Source organism: Poecilia latipinna, unplaced genomic scaffold (genome assembly GCF_001443285.1).
Source record: "Poecilia latipinna isolate Pla-1442-1.1 unplaced genomic scaffold, P_latipinna-1.0 Scaffold480, whole genome shotgun sequence".
Lineage (NCBI taxonomy): Eukaryota > Metazoa > Chordata > Actinopteri > Cyprinodontiformes > Poeciliidae > Poecilia > Poecilia latipinna.
The window spans coordinates 157,537-174,018 of record NW_015113096.1 but is presented as its reverse complement, the minus strand read 5'-3'; the positions used below and the strand labels follow the sequence as shown (position 1 = coordinate 174,018).

Below are 16,482 nucleotides of genomic sequence, written 5' to 3'. Positions count from 1 at the left end.
TCGTATAAAATGTAGTGTAGATTTTAAAAAGAGGTCAAGGCCAATTTTATGGATAAATCATTAAGTAAATAAATGATTACATTTTCTGGATCAAACTTTGCTTCTTTTGCTAGATATATTAATAGTAAAAATGGCACACAAAAAAAACTATAAATATTCATGTCCAATAAAAAAAGGGTTCAAGAATATTCAATAAATTAAAAAACAAGCACAGTAACAGCACATGTAATAAATGAATGAATGAATGAATGAATAAGTGAGCACGTGGCATTCTTAATAACTAATAACTGCAGTTATTTTAAAGTTGGCTTCTGTTTTGGTTTAGGGGTTTTTTGTATTAACTGGTCTGTTTTATACCATATGTTCTACTAAGTTACGATCCTCCATCTTCACCCTGTACAGTTTTCTGTTTTATTACAGAAAAGCTGCGTTTACTTCATGTTTGCTGGTGTTTTTTCTTTCTATTGGATGTTTTGTGGCAGCGTGTTGAAGCAGCGGAACTCCTCCCCGGCCGTGTCGCTCTGCTCAGCCCGGATCCTGAAACAGTTTCCGGGGGACAGGGTACCAGCAGCAACAGCAGCAGAACCACCAGCAGCAGCCATGGCGGATCAGCTGCTGGAAACAGTGGAGCGACTTCAGTCCCGGATACAGGACAACCCGGAGCCCCGAAAGGTAAACCACTCACCCGGTCCGAGAGAACCGGGCGCCATGTTTCTGAACCACCGAGTCCCGAGAACCGTCTTAAGCCGAGAAAAGTCACAGACGTTCGGACACGGCAGCTTAGCGAGAGTCGCAACCGTTTTCTTAAATGATGCGTTCACGGACTGCAGTCTGGCTCCGGCTTTAGGATTCCTTTAAATGAAATTTGACAGTTGTGGTTTACAGTTGTGTTTATAGTTGTTAAAAGTATCACAGAGGTATATGTAATTGTTTTTATTACATGTTTTAATCAGAAATTGTTCCTTTTTTGGGGAAATTATAGAATATTCTAGATCATTTATGAAAAAACTGAAGGCTGCTACTGTGAGGCATTTAAATGCAGTGGAATATTAGGAATATTTTAAAGATTACTCTGATTTTTCATGAAGAGCAAATTCCAGACAAGTTGACAACAGAACAGGAGAGATTTAAACAATTTATTTCTGTATTTGTCTCAGTAAATACTAGTATCTATAGGTAGATGCATGGTAATGGCTGTGTTCTGGTTTCACAGGGGTGTTAAATGGAGGGTTGGGGGTTTAACAGGTGAATCATGTGACCAAAACAGGGATGTAAGCAACTCCTGAGTGACAACGCCCAAAGAAATCCTGCAGTTTAAGTGAGAGGGTCATGGTTTGTCCGAATGAGGCAGGAAATCTCCACTGATCAGTCAGAACTGATGTTTTTCCACATGAAACCTGAAGTATCTGTAAGGATTAATGATTGTTTCAGCTTCATCAGTCCAAGCTGTTTATGTTCCTCTTTTACTTTATAATTTAAAACAATTTAATCATTTTTAATCAGGTCAAGGTACAGACAGATTAGATTTTAAAACAATCAAACTACAATAAAATCCACCACATTTAGCGTTATTTGAATAAGTTAATTAAATGTCTTATTTTTCTTATTCAGTACTAAATAAAAACAAATCTTCATGAAATTTATTTTATTTATATTATTTGAACTATAGATTAGGAAAACAGTTTTAGTCATTTTTTTACTTAAACCATCCAAAATCAGGTGTGAATATCTTGATTTTGTAATATGCATTAATTATTGTGTTTTAATTTTCATATTAACATTTTTATTGTCAAATACCCAAATAGTTGTTAAAACTTGAATTATTATTATTTTTTTAATATCAGAATTTAGCGAGCTTATTGTGTATTTCTTACACGTCAATAAGAAATCTACCGTCAATAGCGTCAAGATTTCCGACATTCTGTGAATGCATCGCAGAAACGTCACTATATTTACTGAGCTTCTACTTGTTCATACTGGGCCATTTAACTGCAGTTTTCACCCAAACGGAACCGTGTCAGCCTGGTTCGGTGGCTGGTCGCTTCGCTGCGAGACACTGATGAAAAACTAACTGTTCAAAATCAAACGGAACCGGTCCAATACCGGGACGCTTCAGTTAGAGCAGCTGCTAGCCGTTTAGCTAGCCGCCGTCAGTCCGGTCAGAGGAGTCAGAGGAGTCCGAGCTCCGGCTGAAGGCCTGAATGTTTCCCCCTGCCCTGGTTCCCTGGAGCCGGGCCACAGCTACATGTTAAACACCGCATTCTGCGGGAGGAAGACCGAGAACCGCAGAGCTAAGCTGAACCTGACTGAGCTCCTCTTTGTTAAAACAAAGGCGGCAGAGATGCGTTCAGGGACCAGAAGAGGCGTTTAAGGACCTGAATAATCAATAAACCTAGATAATTTCACACAGTTTAACTGAATTTATTACTTACAGTTAAAAAATACAATAATAATTGTATTACTATGTTTGTTCCCATTCATCCAACACAAACCGAACATATTTGAGTTTTTGGTATCATCGCGTTCTTTCCATGACTTAATTCCCTTACATTCCTACATTTTTAGCTCAGATATGTTCCAGAAAATGTTTTCTAATTTCTAATTCAATCATTTCTTATCCCAACACTTAAATTTGATCTGGGATTGAAGACACAGAGCTTTGGGAAGGCTCAGGCGTCATTTTGTCCCGTACATCTTAAGGTGCCCAACATTACGGAGACATTGCTGTTGACCCATTTCTCAGGTTTCTATGGTTTTAAATAAAAAGTTAACAAATTAAAAGTTTCTGTCAGGAAGTAAATTCAAAGCAAGTACGACTAGCAGTCAGTTTATTCGTCTGCTCCTCCTGATTAGATCAGATCTTTAAACTTTAAACTGTTTGTTTTCCAGTTACTGAAGACTCTCAAGAGACTGGGAGAAGTGCAGATGACTGTGGACATACTGGTGGTAAGTTCTGCTCTCTGTGGAGGATTATTCAGGGAAAACGTGTTCACCTGCAGGGTTGGAATAGGTTTCCAATCTATAAAACGACTTCCAGCTGCTAACGGAAACATGCAGCGCCAGCGTAGTGCCGTGTTTTCCTGCTAATCTCCATATTTCTGTCGTCCCACAGAGAACTGGAGTGGGCAAAACTGTGAACTCCTTCAGGAAACATGACGACGTAGGAGAGCTGGCGAAAAGCCTGGTAGCCAAGTGGAAGAAGCTGGTTCCTCAGACGGCAGACAGGTAGCATCTGCACACGTGTGCCTAAACGCGCAAACAGCATGACATCATTAGTTGTCAGGTCTCCTGGTTTCTGTGTTTGGTGAAAGGAAAAGTTGATTCAGGGACTGACTGAGGTTCTTATCATGTGTAAAATCTACAATGCACGTCTTTATTTACATTGATTATGAGTATCCAGAGAGGACCTGAGGGTGCACTTACTTTCTCATGTCAGGTTAATATGAAAGACGGTGGTGATGCGTTCAAGGTTCATTTCCTCTGTTTCCTATATATATATATATATATATATATATATATATATATATATATATATATATATATAATTATTCAATAAAAATATTGAGAATAAATAATTTTTTATAAGAAATTGTTTAGATGTTTATTAAATAATAATAATATCAATAATAATAATAATGATGATGCATTTATGGTTCATTTTTTCTGTGGTTTTCCTTCAGACCTAACAGTCACCCCAAACCAGCTCCCCAGTCCCACCACAGGTCCTACAGAGAGCCGTCCCCTGAGGAAGAGCGCTCCTACGTGGAGGAAGAGGAGGAAGAGGAGATGGTGTACCAGTCAAACTACTTCCCTTCTCCCCCTCAGCAGCAGCAGTACAGCCCCCCGCAGCGAGGCGGCTACGAGTCAGAGGAATACGAGCCGGAGCCGAGCCCTCCTCCTCTTCCTCCTCCTCCTCTTCCTCCTGCCCGTAAAGAGATCCGCCACAGCAAACCAAGCAAGAACCATCACCACAGAGACGAAGAGCGGTGGAAGGCGGGCAGCGACCGAGGAGGAGGGAAGAAACGGAGCGCCGACCGGGAGAGGACCAACAGTCCGCCGCCGCCACAGAAGAAGCACAGCAGGAAGTCGACGCCGCACGACACCAAGAAGGAGGAGAAGAAGAAAGGAGGAGAGGACGGTGAGTCTGGGCCGGTTCCGACCCGACACACTTAACCTGAGAAAGATGATTATCCAGACGAACACTTGGTGTCAGAGAACTTCCTGTTCCAGATGATCAACAGGTTTGCTGACAGGAAGTCCTGAACCGTTTCCTGAGAACTGCTGACTCATCAGTTCTCTGAGCCGTCGCCGCGGTGACGGTGACAGATAAACCGGCAACGTTTATGTTTCACTATCATTGTGATTAATAACACCTCACTGTGGAAAACTATTTATTTATTCATTCATTTATCTATTTAGTTTTAATCATTTTGTACCAAAATATGAAAATTATTAGACATATTGAGTTAATTAGTTTTATTAAATAACAATAATTATAATTCCTGTTATTATTATTATGCTTTTATAATAATGAAATATATTTATTAACAATAACAATATTTAGTGCCAAAGCTGCCTAAAACAAGATGAAAATATGACTAATTATACGTCTACATTTTTAATTTGAATATTTAAATGATTATTTTCATTATTTTTGTTCCATTTGTCGTTATAGTCTTGAATTTATTGAGCCACATTCTTACGTCATTATTGTGGGCTTTCACAGGTTTGTGGCACTAATATTTTATACCCATTGTATAATATTATATATATTTTAAATGTGTGTGATTTATTGAGATTCACTAATGTTTATTTCTATTTACTGATTTAACTGAAAGATAAAATATAACACAATAATTACACTATTATAATCATTATAATATATGTTGCAGTTATGCACTTTAATTCACAATCAAATTATAATTTTATTTATTTAAAATTTTGACCATGAAGGTAGCAGCTTAGTTAGGAAGGACAAAAGTACAAAATGAAAAGTAATTTGGAAATAATTTAACTTGTAAAGTACAGAAATTCCAAATATATATTTAAACAACGATCAAATAAATTTAATCACTTTTAAGAAAAGGAAAAATAAAAATAAATTCCTTATTATTTTGAATATCTGTTCAGGTTTTACCTGAAAGATGATTCTTTTCTGTTAAATAATTATCGAAAGCAGATGAAACCGGGTGCAGTTCTGCTCTGAACCACTAGATGTCGTCCCGCCATCTCGGCTCAGTTTATTCATGTGATTTTTGACTTAAATTGAAAACTTAAACTGCGTTGCTTCCATTTTGTCTCGTTATTTAATCTGCTTTCTGAAACTGTTGGTTGTTGTTGACGTTTTTCCGTCACCAGCTCGACCCCGACCACCGAAGGACTCCCCTTCCAAGGAAGACGACGATGACTTCGAGGCGCACCCCATGTCCTTCGAGTCGTTCCTCACGTACGACGCGCCGACTCCTGTCAAGAAGAAGAAGAAGCAGCAACCGTCGTCCTCTTCTCACAGCAAACCATCTCAGTCCTCCTCCGGTTCGTCGTCGCGTCAGAACAGAACGACGGCCTCCTCTTCCTCCTCTTCCTCTAAAGCGAATAAAGCGAACGGATCTCAGAGCTCCAAGAGGAGTCACTCCGACTCCAGGTCTTCAGAACCCAAACCAGAGAAACGCAAACGGGTGAGAAATCTTCATATCATGTGTCAGATGAAAGCTTCAGTTTAATGTGTGTATACACGACACTAAAGTCATAATATTACAAAAACACTGTCGTAAGTCAAAAGAATTGAAATAATACAAGAAAAAGTCATAATGTTACCAATTTAAAGTTGTAATTACACCAGAATGAAGTGGTAATATCAGGAGAAAAAAGTAGTAGTGTTATGAGAACTCAACATGAAAAATAATAATAAAAAAATCAATGAGAAATGTTGAACATCTTGTGAAGTTTTACTTTGGACTTAATAAAATACTTTTGACATATCAGCATCAAATTATTATCTGTACCAGGACTTTGAAACAAACATGCAAATTTCCAGAGAAAAAAAATAATTGAACTGAGCTGGAAATGTCAGATCCTAATAAATTATTTTTTCCTATTAAAATTTTTTTTCTGGTAAAATTACGACTATGTTTTCATAATTAAACAAAAATCCTAGAAGCCTGGCCCTAATACTCCGTCGTACAAATCACACAAGAGATAATTGAAATAAAAGCCACTTTTTGAAAATATTTTCTGTAATTTCTTTTTTTAAAAAGGAAAGAGAGCAAAACAAGATAGATTAATAATGGAAACCGAATATAGTATGAAAAAAACATAATTGTATTTTTAAGCCATATAGTTGAACCTTTTTTTTAAGTTCTCACTTTTCCCGTTCAGGTTGTGGAGGCTCTTCCGACGCTCCTAGACATCCCGCTGCCAGCGATCCAGCCCAACTACAGACCTCTGCCCTCCATCGACACGCCGCTGTCCCCTCAGCGGCGCAAAGGTAAGAGCTGTAACCTTACTGTGAGAAAAGGCAAAAAATATCATTTTAAACAGCAAAAATGGAAATATTTCTGGAAAACTACTCCAGAAATATAAGAAAATGACATTTTAAGTAGAAGAAACTTCAATTAGAAGCACAGTTATTCGGTAAAATCCAACATTTGCTAAGAATAATAAGAAAAATATATGTAGAAGTATCAGTCAATACAGAAAATTAAATGACTCTTAATAAAATTAAAAGTGAATCAGTCAAAATGAAACATATTTTCACTCTAAGACACATTTTTTGTCATTTTGATGTGTTCGTAAGTAAGTAAAGTTTATAAAGCGATTTTCACAGACATGAAATCACAAAGTGCTGTACAATAAAAATCAACCTTAAAAACCCTACAAAACTTTATAAACTTTGATTTTCACAGTTATTAGATGTAATAGTGTTTTATACAGGTTGTATGGGTTCTTGAAATCCTTGAAAATGCTTCAGTTTCAGTTCAGTGTTTTCAAGGTTTGGAAAGTGCTTGATTTCTGTCTAAAGTCCTTGAAAATGTTTGATATTCAAACTTCACAGTTTTGTAATAAGTACAGCATAACACTTGATTCAAAGACTAAAATTGTTACTTAGATTGGAAATCAAATATTCTTATAAAAGACAGATATATTTTTTTGTCTGAAGTTAAATCAGGCTAAACTTGTTTTAGTTCAGTTTGAATTATTAAAATTATCCTTATTTGCCAACTGACAGGAAACATAGCGAGAAACTTTTTGTTTTTAAATTATTTTTATATTTCTTTTACTTTTTTGTATTTTGTGTTTAAGCATTTCATTTGAGCTGGAAGGTCATTTAACTTAACATGATTTGTTTGGATTAGTTCAGTGTAATAATGGATATATTTCCAATGGATCGGTGACTTATTGATCTGTGTGTTTGAAATAAAGGTTGGCGTATATTTTACATGTTAAACAGTGTTGTTGAAATTGGAGGATTTTTTTGGTTAATTTTTTGTTTTGTTCTTGGACCTGTCAGGAATATGGGGTGTATGTGAGAGAAACTTAAAAAAAGTTATATTTTCGTTTACTTTACACCTGCTGCAGAATGTAAAATACAATAAATACTAATAATAGTAACACATTTTGTCATGTAATAGTGAACTGAAACAGTTTTTTTAGTTTATGTGTATTGTTTTTATCTACAAAACGTTTGTGCTGGAAAAGTTGAAAACTTACCTTGAAAGGTTTGTATTTTACTGGGGGAATGTTTGAACGCTGCTTACAGCAGCTGCAGATTTTTTTCTGCATTCAGCCTCTTTCTGTTCTGATTCCATCAGTTTGGATGTTTGTAATGATTTAATGTTGCAGCCGAACCTCCTGAAGGTTTCCTCATGTTGAAACTCCTGCAGTCGTTTCGGGTTTCTCTCGCTCAGGCTTTGATTCAGGTCCGATTTCACTGCTTTCACTTCCAGTTCCCGTGTGCAACGATGAGGAGGACGCAGGCTTCACCGGGAAGCGCTTCAACTCCAAGATGGTGGTCTACTCAGGGTCGAAGACATCCTACCTGCCCAGGATGATGACCCTGTATGAGCAGTGCATCCGGGTTCTGCAGAACAACATCGACTGTGAGTTCTGCCTCCGCCATTCTGAACCAGAGGCTGCTGCAGGTTTTTATTTAGTTTTTCTGAGGACATAACTTCCTAACTCTCCTCCCAGCCATCGCCGAAGTGGGCGGAGTCCCCTTCGAGATCCTGGAGCCGGTTCTGGAGAGGTGCACTCCTGAGCAGCTGTACCGGATCGAGCAGAGCAACCAGGTTAGTCCGAACCTCAAAGGTGAAATATGATGCTTCCTTGAGCAGTTCAGGACAGGTCTCTGGGTGATCAAATATTTTGTTTGCACAAAATCCTAATAATAAGACTCTAGTTTGGTGAGTTCTACGTATTTTGAGCTGTTTTAGGGCCTTTGTCAATCCTAATAAGCTGCTGCTGGCCACGCCCCCTATCTCACATAAAAATGGCTGCAAACAGACAAGCAATTATGCAACCATACATCTTTGAAAAGCGTTAGTAGAGTCTCCTGCACAACCAACCAGAATGCAGCAAGTGCTTTCTGCTGCATTCTTGTTGACTTACCATTTGTTGTTGATGGTAAGTCAACAACAAAACAGTTGTTTTTTTCCATCAGCCGTTGTACATTGAAAATAGAGCTAAAACCAGCTGACCACAAGTGCTGGGGCTCAGCTTTGGTTGCTAGGTGATGGGCGGAACTCTACTGGGGTTGCTAGGTAACTGGGAGTGCCTGCTCATTTGGGACATTACATTTCGGAGGTTTTTGAAATACTCATTCTCCAGACACCAAAAAACTTTTAGTTATTACCAAAAATGACTCTTTTAAAGCTTAAAGTTTCAGCGTTGCTCTGCCTCCTGAGGAGCTGAGGCTGAGAGTTTTTCCTCTCTCCTCGCTCAGTGTTTCACTGAGGACTCAGACGAGCTCTGGATGCGTCACTGCCGGCGGGACTTCAAGCGCGAGTCTCCCCAGGAGTTTGAGTCGTGGAGGGAGATGTACCTGCGGCTGCACGACGAGCGCGAGGAGCGGCTCAGGTTGCTCACCCAGAACATCAGCTCTGCCCACGCCAACAAACCCAAAGGTAGGCGGGGCTTCACCTGAGTCTCTCTGTGATGTCTGAGCTCCCGATGGGAACTGAGATCCTGATCGGTGTGTCCTCCAGGACGGCAGGTTAAGATGGCGTTCGTGAACTCGGTGGCCAAGCCGCCGCGGGACGTCCGCCGCCGCCAGGAGAAGTTTGGAACCTCCAGCAGTTCGTCATCTGCTTCCACCGCAGCTGCTTCTCCCATCAAGTGAGATTCCAACGACCAGGCGTCAGATTTATCACTTTACATTGATAGCTAACAGATTTTCTGACAGATTTGAGTATTTTCCTCTCATCAAGTTGATCTGTTTGTCAGAGGAAGTTCTAATTTGAATGGCCACCAGGGGGAGCCTTTTCTTCGAGGCTCTGTTTAGCCCTGACACAATAATAAATACTGCTGGATGATAAATTGTCCCCCATTGAGAGCAAATGCAACGGTTTTTTTTCTACTGCAGCTCAGTTAAGTCTCTTTTCTTTGTCTCTTTCAGAATAAGACCAGCATCCTCTGACTTTGCTGGTGACTCCAGCCGCTCCTCTTCTTCACATTTCAGCTCTCCAGCCGGTTCGTCTCGCTCTTCAGCGCCACCTGGAGGAGGAGGAGGAACTGTTAATCCCGGCCGGGAAAAGCCACAAGTCAAAAGTGAGTTTGTTCTGATTTTAATCGGGTGTGTTGATGTTTATGTGTGGTTATGTTTGGGTTTAACTCTCCTAAACTTGTTTCTGTTGCAGAAATCGCCCCCATGATGGCGAAAACCATCAAAGCGTTCAAGAACCGATTCTCCCGCCGGTAGTCTGCCAGAATCCGAAGGAAGGTTTTAATTTCATTTTAGCTGCTTTTTTCCTCCAGACACACACGGCATGAACTTCACGGTACTGCTGAGAACACGGCTTCCTTTCTGCAGCTTTTTCAGTATTTCCCTCCGGCGCCGACGGCACACAGACACAGGCGGACATCTTTAACCGCTGGAACGTTTTCACCATTTGGGGTCTGTAGATGTTAGATGGTTTTGCTTTTCTGAGCTGAGCACAAAAACTAGAAACAAACGTGGAATCAGAGAACGCATCGGTTTGTAGATGTGAACAGAATCAGCATCGGCTGGAAGCAGCTCTTTGGGTTCGATCTGGGTGACTTTCAGAAAATCATGCGTCACTGCAGAAAAATCATGATTTACGCAAATTAATACTGAGAAATATGATTTCATTTATTTTATCCCAACTCCCTATTTGAATTAATTGTGGTTCTGATCTCTGTCTGGACCAGCTGGCCCGGCTGGTAGAACCAAAATGATGTCCTGTTGGTAGATGGTATTAATAGGATGAGGTTGTGGAGAACAGGAGTCCAGTCGTCTCTGTGGAACCAAACGTCCTGCGGCGGTCCACTCCGTCTCATATCTGGAATCATCTTTTTTAAAAAGGACAAACTGGAATGATGAGATGCTTAAAGAGCAAAATGACCCGTTTTAAGGGTTTTTTAATCTTAAACTTCAATTTCAGCCTTTTTTTAAAATCTTATTTGAAATCATAATTTGAAGACAGATGATCTGGTAAAGAGCTCTGTTACCAGCAGCCTGTCAGGATTTATCTCATATTTCATTAATTAGTAAAAATGCTTTAGGAAAACTGTCTGGTTCCCAGAAAGCTGTTTGCTGAAATAGTTTTTATCTGCTGCTTGGTCCAACGCTTCTTCTTTGGTTTCCTCTTGCCATCTGAGGATTTTAGCCACTTCATGATTTTCCCAGAGATGAAGAGCAAGAACCGGATCATAAAGGGTCTTAGAAGAACTTATGTTTAAAGGAGTAGAAGAAAGTCTGGTTTCCTTGGAGGATTGGCTCATTAAAGAAAACCAGTTTCCTGTTTGGAAGCAGCTGAACTTTCCAGCATTGATTGCACAAAACCTTGATTTAAAAATCAGCCTTATGAAGGTTGCAGCTGTCCGACTCACCTGGACCTGACTCACCTTAGGAAAACACACCTGCAGACAGGAAATCCTGCAGGTTCTTTATTTTCCTGGCTCTCTGCTGCTCACTCATCAGCAGGATTTTTATGTTTTTAAGTATTTTAACAGACAGGAGAGAAACACTGAGCATCTTCAGATGAACTTGGCTGTCCTCTGGCTCTAGATCATCAATCTACTAGAATAATACTGTGAATTCAAACATCATTATAAATATATGAGTTACAGCAAACCTCTGTCCACACAGAAACATCTGTCATGTTGCGTACAGAAGAGAAAGATGAATTTTAAAAGTGTCAGGCAGGCAGTTTCCATCTGTTTCCAGTCTTTGTGCTTAGCTTAGCTAACAAACGGCAATTGGATCAGACACCTGCTTTGTCTCTTCAAAGAAAACAAGTTGAACTTTTTCTTTTTAAGGTACTTTTGATTAAATGAGCTCTTGTTTCTTTTCCTTTCTGACCAAATGACACTAAACCTACCCGCTGGTCGCTTCCTGGCCGCCGGAGGAGCCGTTGTTAGGAAACCGAGCCGTTCAGATGTGATCCTGTAATTCCTGGTGATGTTTCAGTGTGTGTATAGGGAGGAGGGCTGAACTGTAAGCAGAAACACACACCCTGCTGTCTTATTTTTACCTCTGCTGTGGCTTCAGGTTCTGTTCTCCTCCTGCTGGAAGTCTGTTTCTGTCTGCTTCACTGTGACAAACTGTTTCTAATGAGGGAAGTTCATAGGATGTCTGCGGCTTCAACCCTCCATCACCATGAGATGTATTTATTTTCAGAAATGGGACCTGGCACTCTCCCTGCAACACGGGCTCCAGTAGATGGAAAACTGTAATTTTATTAGATTTTAATAAATGTTATGTGGTCATTTTTATTAAAATTGACTTTGCCCTGACAAACTCTCTGTGTGGAACTTCTTTTGAATGAAAATGTCTGATTGTAGAAATATATGGGATATGGATATTAATAAGGAAACTTTTCAGAGATCTGTTAGCTTTAATGATGAATGAGAATAGGGCTCCTCAGATTCTGCCAAAAAGTCCTAATAAAATCTTTTTTCCATTTTTATGGTCTGATTAGGGCTTCATGTAGTTCAAACCATCACTAGACTTTAGCAGGAAGAATTTAATTTCTCTGAAACTGTAGTTTGTTTTTTTATAAAATTAAAGTAACCAATTTTATGGATCTGACGGGATGTGATATAGAGAGGAAAAGCGTAGAAATTTGTTTTAACTCCAATGGTTTCAGAAATAACTACAGAGATATATTTCACGCTCTACCTTTTACATTCGGATATTTAGCTGATCCTTTCCGCTATTTAAGCCCATTTTCTTAGTTTTAACCTATTTGTTTTTGCAACACGCTTGTAAACATTTTACGTCAGTCGCAGCGTTTGGTGATAACCGACGGGAGCCAATCAGAGCTCAGTGTTGGCTCCTAAAAAGCTTCCGACAGTATATCGTTGACATTTCCCTGTGACCCTGTTTTTTTTCTTCAAAATAAAATGTCGAGAGCTTTACAAATTAAGTTACAAAAGCCGAGTTAAGCTTTGAATAAAGCTATAGAAACATAAGACCATTGACTCCGATTAATACTATGTTTATAGTTGTTTAAAATCTTATTTATTCCGTTAGATTACTGCAAAGAGAAAGCTGCTGCTTTTATTTTGAAGAGCTCATATCGGAACTGTTGGGTTAACCTCACCTCACTTTAAGCTAAACTTAGTTCGCTTCACGCTGCAAAACGAAACTTGCTGACCGAGTCCTCGTTTATAAAGCAGCCCGTTTTACTCGTAAAGCTTCATTATTTTGTTTGCAGGTTATCACTAATTTCGGCCACTTGAGTCCACCATGTCCGGCCACGGTCACGGCCACGGACACAGCCACAGCTGCGGGTCGGAGGGGCAGCATGAGCCAGCAGAGAGAGGCGTGGAGTTCGGGCTGTATCAACGCATCGACCTGGAGAGGCTCCAGTGCCTGAACGAGAGCAGGGACGGAGACGGACGGCTGGTGTTCAAGCCGTGGGACCAGCGGAACCTGCGAGACAAGGTACGGGGCAGAGTGGGCTTCCTCCCGGGGCAGTCAGGCTGTGACCCCGGGACAAAATATTTGACTAGTAGCACCTTTTACAGAATAAACTATGCATAACTAAGACCTGAGATAAGAGTTTAATAGAAATAAAATAATGTATTAATTTCTGGACAGGCGTGAATAGTTCCTAGTCTGGCCATTGCCTGCCTGCTCTATTCCGTTCACTTCAAATCTCATTTAAGTTTAATCTGGACTTTCTACCGTTCACTTCGATTCCTCTGGTAGTTTTTCTATCGGGCCAATCAGAGAACATCCTCCTCTTTGAGTGGAGGATGGCTGTTTACAATGCATGAAGTATACGGTAAGCTTCTGTGGTCTGAGTGTTGGGAGAGTGGGAGGTCTGATTGTATCTGGTTAAGGTGCCTCCATTGCGCCTCTGGGGGTTTTTGGTTGAGGAGACTCCATGGGAATACCCAGAAAAGGATTGAAGTCTGGGGATTTGAAAATGGGACTGTAAAAATCTTCACAGTGCAGATCCCAAACAAAGAAGCATTTGACCATGTTTTTGTTTTCCTTCAGTATGTGGAAAGTGATGTGGATGAAGAGCTACTGTTCAACATCCCGTAAGTCCTGCAGTCACAGTCATCATCATTATCCTGCTTTCTGTGTGCAGTTTATCCCTTTAGCATTTTTTGCTGTATTTAGTTGTAAATACTGTTCCTCAGCAAACTTGAAAAGGTTAAAGTTCTGGATATAAGCCCTTTGCATCATCCTGAAGTCCCGCTGGGTGTAATTTCATTCGGTGCTTCTCTTCTCGTCTGTCCGCGTCCTCGGACTGACGCCGTCTCATCTGTTTCAGTTTCACCGGCAGCGTGAAGCTGAAAGGCATCATCATCTCTGGAGAAAATGATGACTCTCATCCAGCAGAAATACGACTGTGAGTCTGTGTGTCTGTTGCTTCCCTCCGCCTCTAGGTGGCAGCATTGTGATTCTGAGTCTGATTGTTGTCTGCAGATACAAAAACATCCCTCAGATGTCGTTTGATGACACCGGCAGGGAACCGGACCAAGCCTTCAGACTCAACAGAGACCCGCTGGCTGAGCTGGAGTATCCCACAAAGTGAGTCACGCTTCAGTTTTCAGACACTTTGAGCAGAAACATTAGAAATCAGAGGAGCTGCAGCCTTAAACTATTTTAGCTCAATTTAAGTTTATCATTATCAGTTAGGTCCATGTTGCCTTTAAAACAATTAAATGTTTTAAGTTGTTTGTCTTTGTTTTGGATGAACATTTTGCTGTGAAATGTTCAGACAGGAGTTATTTTTCCTTTCTGGAAGCCATCATTTGACTTTTCCTTCTGTCGCTTGTCATTTGCAGGATTGCTCGTTTCTCCAGCGTCCATCACCTCTCCATCCACATCTCCAAAAACTTTGGGGACGAGAACACCCGGGTGTACTACATCGGCCTGAGAGGGGAATATTCAGAGGTTTGTCAGGCATAAATCTGTCTGTTCTCGTCTTCTGATCGGAGGAAGTTTAGATCATTCTGCTGAATCTGCAGATTTAATGCATGGTGCCCAAAAATGTCGAGCTTTAAGTATTCTGGGGCCACAGAATTCTTTGTATTTTTCTTCTTTATTGTAATTGGAAAAACTAAACTCAACATTTGAATTAAATAAGTGGATATTTTCTTTTTCTTTTTTTTCCTTTTCACCAACAAAAACAGGATGTGGCTCACTCATTTTTTATTTTACCATGCCCAGGTCTAAATTTTAGCAATAGTCACTGGATGTTTGTTGTCCTTTTTTACCATTAAAATAAATTAAATTTAGAACAAAAACCTTACATTTTCTGTGGTAAGATGTTAAATTGTCTGAATCTTTTTTTTGAAAGGTCTGGCATCAGTGAAATTTGCACCCTAACGTTTTCATATCTGTATCGGCATCCACCGCCTTCTTGAATTCTGGTCAAGGGCCGCCAGAAATCATTCCGAGGGCTGCAAACGGCCCCTGGACCACAATTTGGACCCCCCTGGTTTAACGTGTTTCTGCTCTGTTCTCTGTAAGGCTCACAGACATGAAGTGACCATCTGTAACTACGAGGCGGCAGCAAACCCAGCGGATCACAAAGTGGAGAGCATCATCCCACAGACCAACTTCATCTCCTGAGAACTGGAGGAAGAGAGAAAAAAGAGGAGGAGGAGAAAGAAGGTTTAGCGGCGTTTGCTGAAGGTCTAAATGTCAAACAGGAAGTCCAGCGCTGCGTTTGGGCAGTGAGGAGGGGTTCAAGTGGGAGCGAGCGCTGTAATCTTGGAAACTACTTCTATTGTTTCCATGGCAACATGCTCAACAGCATTGGCAAAGATGCATGAAAGGTTTTTTTTTTTTTTAAATCTTCTGTGATGAATTGTGCTGTTAAATAAAGCGGGGAAGCGAGGAGGACAGGGTCAGTTATTTGTTAGGTGAACATCTTGGTTGCCATGACGACGGCCTGGATTCATCATTCGCTGCAACACGGGAACGTTTTCAGGTTTAAATCATGAACAGCTTTGCTTGATTCAGTGTTTCCTTAACATGAAAGGCGATAAAGATCTGAAGCCTTTTTTCATCTTTTCTGATGCTTAAAAAATAAATAAGTTCCTACAGTAACGTTGACCTTTCTGTTTTTTTTTTTTTTTTTTTGCACCCAGAAGTGGCTGCTGCCACCTGCTGGACGTTTATACTGAGTTTATGTCTTCAGTAAATGTGAGTCAGGTCGGTGTAACTGGCAAAAATGTGAAGATCCACAATGTGAAGCTCTTATAGATCTACAAGCACTAGATCTACTGCAAAACTGGCATACGAAAATAAAATAATTCTGTTATATTTCAGTTCAAGAAATGTTTTATTTTAGACCACAAAAAATAAAATACAAAAGAACATTTCTTCCCTTTTTGTAGTCAAAAACAAGTGAACTAAAAATTTAGATTTTTTTTTCTCTTCGTTTGGGGACAAAGAGAAAAAAATAACTTCGCTCCGTGGCGTCACTGTTGAGAATCTCCCCCGTTAAAATATATCAAAAATACAGTTTGCTGGATTTGTATATTTTTTTCGTTGTTTCTGCTCATCTATGTTGTGAAAAAATACAATATTTTTTTTATTATGCAACAAAATTAAATATTTTAGTTGCTGTCAAATAAAAACACAAATTACCAAGATGTACACCGAGCCAGACAGTTTATTCTGGGTTATTTATTTATTTATTTATTTGATCGGTTTTGTGGTTAAAAAATTAAGAGAAAAAAATATTTATATATTTAGTTTTTCTTTATTGGTTTCTTATAAAGACAAATTACCAAAATATACACTGAACCGGACCGTTTCTGCTGGATTGTTTCAAT

The 16,482-nt window shown here is 39.8% G+C and overlaps 2 protein-coding genes across 3 annotated transcripts; both read left to right on the top strand.

Annotated features, from left to right (window-relative positions):
* The first annotated feature begins 333 nt into the window (after window positions 1–333).
* On the top strand, window positions 334–11,970 carry eloa (elongin A). 2 transcript variants are annotated; one of them, XM_015039711.1, is made up of 12 exons: window positions 334–672; window positions 2,890–2,946; window positions 3,113–3,225; window positions 3,681–4,138; window positions 5,359–5,675; window positions 6,376–6,484; window positions 7,944–8,096; window positions 8,188–8,285; window positions 8,939–9,119; window positions 9,201–9,330; window positions 9,611–9,766; window positions 9,852–11,970. In XM_015039711.1, the coding sequence occupies exons 1-12, from the start codon at window positions 439–441 to the stop codon at window positions 9,982–9,984; spliced, it is 2,139 nt and encodes a 712-aa protein (XP_014895197.1). In that variant the 5' UTR covers window positions 334–438; the 3' UTR covers window positions 9,985–11,970. The 2 variants fall into 2 exon arrangements, with proteins under 2 accessions (XP_014895197.1, XP_014895198.1); XM_015039712.1 differs by having other exon boundaries at window positions 337–672; window positions 9,611–9,762.
* A 681-nt stretch (window positions 11,971–12,651) lies between these two features.
* Window positions 12,652–15,751, top strand: pithd1 (PITH (C-terminal proteasome-interacting domain of thioredoxin-like) domain containing 1). Its single transcript, XM_015039710.1, has 6 exons — window positions 12,652–13,123; window positions 13,685–13,728; window positions 13,965–14,042; window positions 14,120–14,224; window positions 14,482–14,590; window positions 15,170–15,751. Exons 1-6 carry the CDS (start codon window positions 12,926–12,928, stop codon window positions 15,269–15,271), a joined length of 636 nt encoding a protein of 211 aa, XP_014895196.1. The 5' UTR covers window positions 12,652–12,925; the 3' UTR covers window positions 15,272–15,751.
* Window positions 15,752–16,482: the final 731 nt, after the last annotated feature.

Excerpts from the sequence above, each read along its gene's own strand:
- eloa (XM_015039711.1), top strand. The coding sequence starts at position 439 with ATGTTTGCTGGTGTTTTTTCTTTCTATTGGATGTTTTGTGGCAGCGTG. Across the intron at positions 3,226-3,680 it reads GTTCCTCAGACGGCAGACAG|ACCTAACAGTCACCCCAAAC; the intron begins GTAGCATCTGCA and ends GTTTTCCTTCAG. Across the intron at positions 6,485-7,943 it reads GTCCCCTCAGCGGCGCAAAG|TTCCCGTGTGCAACGATGAG; the intron begins GTAAGAGCTGTA and ends TTTCACTTCCAG.
- pithd1 (XM_015039710.1), top strand. The coding sequence starts at position 12,926 with ATGTCCGGCCACGGTCACGGCCACGGACACAGCCACAGCTGCGGGTCG. Across the intron at positions 14,043-14,119 it reads CATCCAGCAGAAATACGACT|ATACAAAAACATCCCTCAGA; the intron begins GTGAGTCTGTGT and ends TGTTGTCTGCAG. Across the intron at positions 14,225-14,481 it reads GAGCTGGAGTATCCCACAAA|GATTGCTCGTTTCTCCAGCG; the intron begins GTGAGTCACGCT and ends TGTCATTTGCAG.